At 33.7% G+C, this 9403-nt stretch overlaps 1 protein-coding gene across 1 annotated transcript in view; it reads left to right on the top strand.

Annotated features, from left to right (window-relative positions):
- Positions 1–8423, top strand: part of LOC119582602 (E3 ubiquitin-protein ligase CHIP-like) — a 10222-nt gene extending 1799 nt beyond the window's left edge. Inside the window, 7 exon segments of the mRNA XM_037930973.1 lie at positions 2252–2450; positions 2824–2949; positions 3717–3718; positions 4499–4618; positions 6378–6434; positions 7284–7400; positions 8226–8423. Coding sequence (XP_037786901.1) covers positions 2252–2450; positions 2824–2949; positions 3717–3718; positions 4499–4618; positions 6378–6434; positions 7284–7400; positions 8226–8351 — 747 coding nt within the window. The 3' untranslated portion in view covers positions 8352–8423.
- Positions 8424–9403: the final 980 nt, after the last annotated feature.

Here is a 9403-nt window from a genome sequence, read left to right on the forward strand (position 1 = left end):
ATATGGACATTAGGCTTACTTGATCAACCACTGTGATGGGTATATGGCTTGTAGGCCAGGCACACATGAACACTTGTGTGTGGTGACAAGACACTATACTCCTCTTTACAATGTTATACTCTCTTTTTCTTCAAGAATTTTGATCTTTTTTGACATTTTTCATATCTGTCATTTGATTTGCCTTATACAGATGGTAATAGACTGCTTTCCTCCATATCATCTATCTAGGTAGTCCATAACTCGGTGCAAGAATGATAAGCAACATTTTGCTATTTGTCTCATTAAAAATTTTTTTTTCTATATTTAAATTTTTTTAAAAAACCTATCTGCTGGTCAATGTCCTTGATGTAACCATCATGGCATGATAGTTACATCATCTGGATTGTGGGGTTTTTGTGGACTCATTCTCTGTAAAGGAATTTGGGCCTATTCATAAAGTATTAGATGTAAAATAAGAGATATGACACCCATGCTGATGTTCATATCTTAGCTTGTTCTGCTCTCTCTCTCTCTCTCTCTCTCTCTCCTCTTTCTCTCCTCTCCTCCCCTCTCCCCCTTTCTCTCTCTCTCCTTCCCTTCTCCCCTTCCCCCTCTCTCCTCTCTCCCTACCCCTCTCTTCTCCTCTCTCTCTCTCTCACTCTATCTCTCTCTCCCCTCCTCTCCTTCCCCTCTCTCTCTTGCCTCTTTAGCTTCTTGCTCCTTCTCTCTCTCCTCTCTCTCCTTCCCTTTTCTTCTCCTCTCTCTCTCCTCTCTCTCTCTCCTTCTCTCTCTCTTCACCTCCTCCTCTTCTCTCTTCTCCTTCCCCCTCTCTCCCTCCCTCCCTCCCTCCCTCCCTCCCTCCCTCCCTCCCCCCCTCCCTTCTCCCCCCCTCTCTCCCCCCCCTCTCCCCCCCTCCCTCTTTCTCTTTTTTCTTCTCTTCTCTCTCTCTCTCTCTCTCTCTCTCTCAATCTCTCTCTCACTCTCTCTCCTCTCTCTTTTCTCTCTTCTCTCTCTTTTTTCCCTCTCCTCTCTCTCCTCTCTCTCTCTCTCTCTCTCTCTCCTTTCCCCCCTTTTCCCCCCCCCCCCCCCCCCCCTTCTCTCTTCTCTCTCCTTTTTCTTCCTCCTCTCTTTCTCTCTCTTCCCTTTCTCTTCTCTCTCTCTCTTCTCTCTCCTCTCTACTCTTCTCTTCTCTCTCTTCCCCTTCCCCCCTCTCTCCTCTCTTCTTTCTCTCTCCTCTCCTCCTTTTTTTCCCCCCTCTCTCTCTCTCTTCCGCTCTCCCTCTCTCCTCTCTCTTTCTCTCTTTCCCCCCTCTTCTCGCTCTCTCTCTCTTTTTTTTGCTCTCTCTCTCTTTTTTTTCTCTCTCCCCTCTCTCTTTTCTCTCTCTTCTCTCTCCCTCCCCCCCCCCCTCCCCCCCCCCTTTCCCTTTTCCCCTCCTCTCTCTCGCTCCTTTTCCTTTTTTTGCCTCTCTCTCTCTTCTCTCCCCCTCTTTTCTCCCTCTCTTTTCCCCCCCCTTTTTTTTCTTTCTCTCTCTCTCTCTCTCTCTCTCTCTCCTCTCTCTCCTCTCTCTCTCTCTCTTTCTCACCCTTCCTCTTTTTTCCTCTCTCTTCCTTTTCTCTCCCCCATTTCTCTCTCTCTCTCTCTCTCTCTTCTTTTGCTCTTGCTCTCTCTATCTCTTGCTCTTGCTCTCTCTTCTCTCACTCTCTCTCGTTATTGCTCTCTTCTTCTCTCCCTGTCTCTCTGTCGCTCTATCTCTTTCTCTCTCTCTTTCCTCCCCCTCTTTCTCTCTTTCTCCTTTCTCTCTCTCTCCTCTCTCCTCTCTCTCTCCCCTTTCTCTCCTCTCTCTCTCCCCTTTTTCTCCTTTCTTCTTCTTTTTCCCCTCTCTCTCTCTCTCTCCTCCTCCTCTCTTCTCTATCTCTCCTCCTCTCTCCTCGTCTCTTTTCCTCTCTCTCTCTCTCTCTCTTTTTTTTCTTTTTCTTTTTTTTCCCCTTTTCTATTTCTCTTTTTCTCCTCTTTTTCCCCTCTTTCTCCCCCTCTTTTCTCTCTCTTTCTCTCTCTCTCTCTTCTCTCTCTCTTCTCTCTCACATCCTCTCTCCTCTCTCTCCCCCCTCTTCTCTCCCTCTCTCTTCTTTTCTCTCTCTCTCTCTCACTCTCACTCTCACTCTCCCTCTCCCTCTCCCTCTCCCTCTCCCTCTCCCCTCCCCCCTCTCCCCCTCTATCCTGCTTCCCCAAAATATATCCCTATGTTATTATTTTTCTTTTTTTATCCACACAGACGAAGAAGCCCTCAGTTGCTGTTTACTACACAAACCGTGCACTATGTAACCTGAAGCTGAAGAGGTGGGACCTGGTGATGCAAGACTGCCGCATGGCCTTGGAGATCGATGCCACACTCGTCAAGGCGCACTTCTTCCTCGGCCAGGCTCTCCTCGAGACAGATAACTTTGATGATAGCATCACACACCTACAGAGAGGTGAGGCATTGTTATGTGGTCAGTGTGTTGGCTGTCATTTGCATATCACCTTTCCTTTATTTGGTTGGAAGTCCACTATGTAATGCATATAGGTATTTTATTTCATATATGAAAGTTGATTATTATTATTATTCCTCATTATCATTTACTTCATCAGTTACTTTTGCATAGAGAATAAAAGTTTCTTATAGATTAATTTTAATTAAAGTGGTGTTCCAAACAAATCTCATATATATACTTATGAAAATTTATGTTATTTTCATCATCATTATTTGTTCAAGACCTGTTGATACTCTCAGATTATTAGATTTCAAAATGTCATACAAAATAACCATTCATTTACCACATTATACAGAATTTATATCCTCCACAGCCCAGGATTTGGCCAAGGAACAAAAAGTTAACTATGGGGATGACATCGCGTGTATGATTCGTGTCGCTCGCAAGAGGAGATTCAACGTATCCGAAGAGAAGAGAATCACGCAAGAATAACACAGTTGTAACTAAAGTGTTAAAAAAGTTACTATTTGCAAGGGTGATTCTCGATTATTGAAATTTAAGAAGTATAAAGTACATATTCATAACATTATGATAAGAAAGGTATGATGAATATGATGTATGTCAAGAGAGATGATGAGATGAGATGAAGAATAATGTGTAAAAGGCTAAATTTTTAAATTACTTATTCTAATATATTTATTATTATTGAAATTAATAATATAAAGTTATTATAGAATATCAGTACTATTCAGTACGTATTATATATATATTAACTATAAGATATATTGTTATGATGTTATGTTAATGATGTATATTATGATGTGTATTGGTAGAAAATACTATTCATATGATTATATTTATATTACAGTTATTATTAGTCATAAATATAATTATTACTATTATAATCATATAATAATAATGATAATAATTTAACATTTCATGATATATATATATTATATATATATATATTATTATATATATCATATATATATATATATTATATATAATAATATAATATGATATTATGATTAATATATATATATATATATATATATATATATATATATATATATTATATATATTTTTTTTTTTTTTTTTTTTTTTTTTTTTTTTTTTTTAGATTATAATTTTCATTAAAATTATTATGATAATAATTATAATTGTAATTATGATAATAATTATAATTATTATTATAATTGCAATAATAATAATGATTTTATACATATATTGCATGGATATATTAGTATTTACCAGTTTTAGGGATAGTGGTATGTTCTTCCTACTGACCAGGCATAATCACTGTAATTTCCTCCATCTGATTCTTGCCCAAACTCCTGTACTATTCTGCAAGTCAATTAGTAAACCTTGTGACCTCACCTGATTTCACCTTTCCTTGAGTTCATGGGAAAAAGTTTTTTTTTTTTTTTTAACTAATGCTATCAATATGGATGGTAGTCCATGTAATTGGCTCATTGGTGACTGTACTTGTGGAGCCACCTGTCTGTAAAGACTTTATAGATTAAACTCACAGTGGGCATGGCATACTACATTGGCATTGTGTTTGTAGTATTGGATGATTGCAATACTGATGTGCTACCATTTTTACTGAATACTAGACATACTGAATATTTTACAATTTTCCCTGTGTCGAGTTTTCCTGTTGAGTCTGTTGGATATGACCTGGCCATGACTAGAACAGCTGACAGGCATCATAACAAAATTTTCCTAAAGTCCAGAAGTCCAAATAACTAGACAGAATCATATAAACAAGTTATCTATAATAGTATGCTGTTGATTTGGTATCACTATGTGTCACAGGTTGAAAAGGAGCAGATGTTGAGTGAAGGTGATCACATACATTGCTCTCACCTTGAATTGATAAATCCAGGCAGATTGGTCAAGAGTAGCATGTTCAGTGATGGATCACACCACGTGTATAGGGGAAAATTTCGATATTTATTATGCTGACCCTCAGTAGGTCAGTATTATTCCATTCCATTACTTATTTCATTTATCTCAGTATACACTAATTTACCTCTTTTTACTAGACTTACCTGAATAGATTAGTGTTAGAGGACCGAGACCGGCGATTAGAAGAGGTTCACAGGAAGTACGAGGGAGATGAGGAGAAAGCCCAGGAGGAAATCATGAGGATAGAACAACAGACGGTCAGTGCAACCTTTCTTTCTTTCTCTCATAGCCTTCTTGCTTTCTCTCATTCTCTTATTTTTTATGCCGATCTTTTTTGGCTCTTTTTTTCTGTACTTTGTTTTATTTTCAACTCTTTCTATTCTGTCTGTTTTCTGTTTTCTTTTCTGTGATTATTTCTTTTCTTTTCTTTTTTCATTCTAAAATTCTTCATGAGTTTTTCCATTTGGTCTCTTCCTTTTCTACCAAGTTTGTGTTTCCATTTGTTTTCTTTTTTTTTCTCATGTACACACTTTTCAGTTCCTTTATATTTTTTCTTTCCTTCCATTTCATAAACATAAGTTTCTTAATGTCTTATATGTGTGTGTGTGTGTGTGTGTGTGTGTGTGTGTGTGTGTGTGTGTGTGTGTGTGTGTGTGTGTGTGTGTGTGTGTGTGTGGTGTGTGTGTGTGTGTGTGTGTGTGTGTGTGTGTATGTGTATGGTTGTGATGTATAGTAATGGAATGTTAGTATAGTATTGTTATTATATGTAATGTATATGTATATATATGTTATTTATTAATGTAATAGTGGATATGTATATGTATATGTATATTTAATATATATAGATTAATTATGTATATATATATGATTATATTATTAAAAATATATATATATATATATAAATTTTGTAAAATAAATATATAAAATTATAATATATATCTATATATAAATTATATATAATATATATAATAATATATATATAAATATATATATATATATATATAATGTAATATATATATGTATATATATATATAATAATATATATATATATATATATATATATATATATATCTATAAATAATATATATATAATATATATATATATATACTCACCCATATTATATCTAGCTTGACTAGCCAAATATATATAAATCCATGCAAAGCTGCAAGCATAAATGCAAAGTGTGTACAATGCTAAGTAAACTACTCCCCTATTTAATTTTTATAATGATTATATTATTATTTAAAAAAAAAAAAAATCATAGATAGAATAAAATATATAAAAAATAAAGAACTAAAAAATATACATATAAAATATATATATAAAAATAAATATAAATATACAACAACAACAATACACATACAATAACTATAATATATAAAATATAATCAATAATATATAATAATATATATAACACATATATATACACATATATATACATATATATAGTATATATATATATATATTTATATATATATATATATATATATAATATATATAATATATATAGATATATATAATATATACATAATATATATACAACACACACACACACAACAACACACACACACACACACAACACACACACACACACACACACACACACACACACACACACACACACACACAACACACACACACACACACACACACAACACACACACACACACACACACACACACCAACACACCACACCACACACACACATAATATTTATCATAATATATATATAATATAATATATAATTATAAAATATTAATATATATATTATTATCATATAGATATATATATATATATATATATATATATATATATATATATATATATATATATATATATATAAATAATATTATTATATATATATATTATATAAATATATTTATTTATTTATTTATTTATTTACTTATTTTTTTAATATAATTCTTTCTATCATTATGTTTTTTTGCATACATTTTACTGAGCATAAAAATATACATTGATTTTGTATCACATTTTCCTTTCTTTTCCTCTTTCAGGACAACCACATCACGGAAGTAAATACCATGTTTGCCAAACTGGACGAGAGAAGAAGAGTAAGTCGTATTTACTTGTATTCATTTATTTATTTATTTTATTTATTTTTTTTTATTTATTACTTCTTTTTTCACCATAGTGTATTGCTATTGCATTTAATGCATGAAGAAAAAAATAAATTTATATATATTTTTTTTCTTCTTCTTTTTTTATTATTATTATTATTATTATTATTATTATTATTATTATTATTATTATTATTATTATTATTATTATTTTACTCTTTTTTTTTTTTATTATTTTTGTTTTTTTTTTTTTTTTTTTTTTTTTATTTGTTTTTTTTTTTGCCTCTATTTGTTACAGAATACATTAGTACTTTTTATTTTTTTTTTTTTTTTTTATTTTTTAGTCGCACATAGATTGGCTTTGCAGTGCTTAGCCACAATGGGCCATATTGTGAACCTTTATACGCTTACGCATGATCACCTTCACTTGAATGGCGACGACACAACACTTTTACTAATGCATGACAACGATCGATGTATTTATTATAGACATCATACATATATAAGTTATAAACATTAGTAACAGCAAATAAGACAAGTAAAACTTGTGAATCAAAACAAGCGAAACGGGCCAGACAGTAGTACTTAATGCTCGTGGGACTTCGTACAAGTGTAACAATTAATAAAGTAAACTCACGTACATGCATACACACACACACACACACACACACACACACACACTCATAGCAGCATTGGGTTAATATCACTCAGCATGTCAAACCATAAACTAAAAGTTTTTGTTATTTTTTATATACTTATTCGTTTTACAGAGAATACCTTTGGCCCTTAATGCGAGGACAGCTGTCATTTAAACATTGTTCTCAATTTTCTCCCACACCCTAGAAAAGAGAAGTACCAGACTACCTCTGCGGCAAGATCAGTTTCGAGATCCTGAGAGAGCCGGTGGTGACTCCGAGTGGCATCACATACGACCGCAGGGACATTGAGGAACACTTGCAGGTTGGTTTGGTTTGGGCCGAGGAATGTTTAGTAGCATGGGATCAAGATTCGATTTGTAAGCTCTGTCTGTTTGGTTTTCTCGTTTTTTCTAATTCTTATGTATATTTTTGTCTCTTATGTTTTCTTCTTTCTTGTTGTTCTCTCCCGTCTTACCTGTCTCTCCTCTCTCTCTTGTACTTTTTTCTTGTAAATAAAAAAAAAGGCAAAAACTTAAATACTTGATGCTGTTAACTTATTTCTCTCACTCCCTGTTTACCTGTGCCTCTTTAGTCACCTGCATGCAATATACCCTCTTCCCTCCCATCTTCCTATTGATTACATGTTACTCAGACATCAGATATTAAAAAAAAAAAAAAGCTTGTGATTCACTTTCAACATGTACATCACTATTCCAGTTCCCTTTCTATATTCTTCTCCCTCACTTACCCCATGGCCTTTCTCTTTCTCTTACTCTATTCCCCTCTATGGTGATTTTTTCTTTGGTTCCTTCCTCCTAAAATGCCGGACTGACTCAAATGATTCAGATTCTGTGCTGTTTTTCTGCAGCCAAAAAATATAATATTTGTCACAAAATATTCAGTTTAGTGAAAATCCAATCACAGATGCTAAGTGTACAAAAGCTTCCATTCATATAAGTAGAAGCAGAAAGAGCCGTAATTCTAACAGGTTTATTCATTACAAAAAGGAGAACAATGTTAAGTGAAGAGAAAAACACATCCAATATATCTCTAGCACACTCATTTTCATTCACACCTTTTTCTCTCTTTGCCACAATGATGATCTCGGTTCATGATAAAGATATTTGAGCTGCAGTTTCCTTTCCAGCGTGTGGGCCATTTCGACCCAATTACCCGGACAGACCTCACAGTGGACCAGCTTATCCCTAACCTGGCCATGAAGGAAGTGGTGGACTCATTCCTGGCTGAGAATGAGTGGGCTCTCGACTACTAGCCCCGGGTCTTCGTTGTTGTTGTATTTTTTAATTTTAAGTGTTTAGAAATGTTCATTTTTTTTACCCTGCATTCAAAAACCGGCTTTGGGGAAATTTGTTTTTTTTTTAAGATGAGGATTTGGGGTTTGGGTTGGTTGGGTCAAATTTTCACACAGACCCCCAAATTTGTCCATTGAATAACTTTTTTCCCCTTCACCACTTTGTCCAATCGGGGTAAGAGCCCCCAAACTGAAAAGAAAATACTGGGGCTGGGGAGATTTTTCCCCAAGGGTTCTATTGCAAACCCTTTCCTTTTTACTCATGATTTAGACTTGAAATACTTTACGAAATATGTATATGAAACCACACACACACCACCACACCCACACCACACACACACACACACAAACACACCCCCCACACACACCCCACACACACACCACACACACACACACACACACACACTTTATAAAAGTACTTTCATAATTTTATATGTCCTTGGCAAATAACCACTGTCCATGGTTACTTCAGGGAAAAACCCAATGCAGGAATTTGTATAATAAAACATTCAATGTACATAAACATACACTGACACCCGTGTTAAATGTGAATGGTAAATAGACAAAACATGCATAAATTGTGCATAAATAAATATATTTTATAAACGGTTTTTCCCTTTTTCCTTAAGTTTTAAAAAAATTTTCGGGAAAATTTACAATATAGAAAATTTAAAACCTGTTGTTTTTTTAAAAGAAGCCCTGTTTTACAAAAGGGTTAATGTTTTATTTTGCTACAAAAATTCACTTTTATAATTTAAAGACTTATGGTAGATATTTTGAAATTACTAAAAAATTTATTATTTAAAACCCCCCTTTTAGTCCTGTATATAGCCCCACCCCTAACCTGAAATTTTTATTTTTTTTTTTGTTATATTCCATGTTCATTTAAATTCAAATTATTTGGTAAAACCAATAGTGTTTTTTTAATGTATAAGGGAAGAGCCCCGGGTGTATCAGTCTGACCATCTATTTATTTATATAAATCTAAAATCTCCATACCTAATTTAAAAATG

Source organism: Penaeus monodon, chromosome 16 (assembly GCF_015228065.2).
Source record: "Penaeus monodon isolate SGIC_2016 chromosome 16, NSTDA_Pmon_1, whole genome shotgun sequence".
In the NCBI taxonomy this organism is placed as follows: Eukaryota; Metazoa; Arthropoda; class Malacostraca; order Decapoda; family Penaeidae; genus Penaeus; species Penaeus monodon.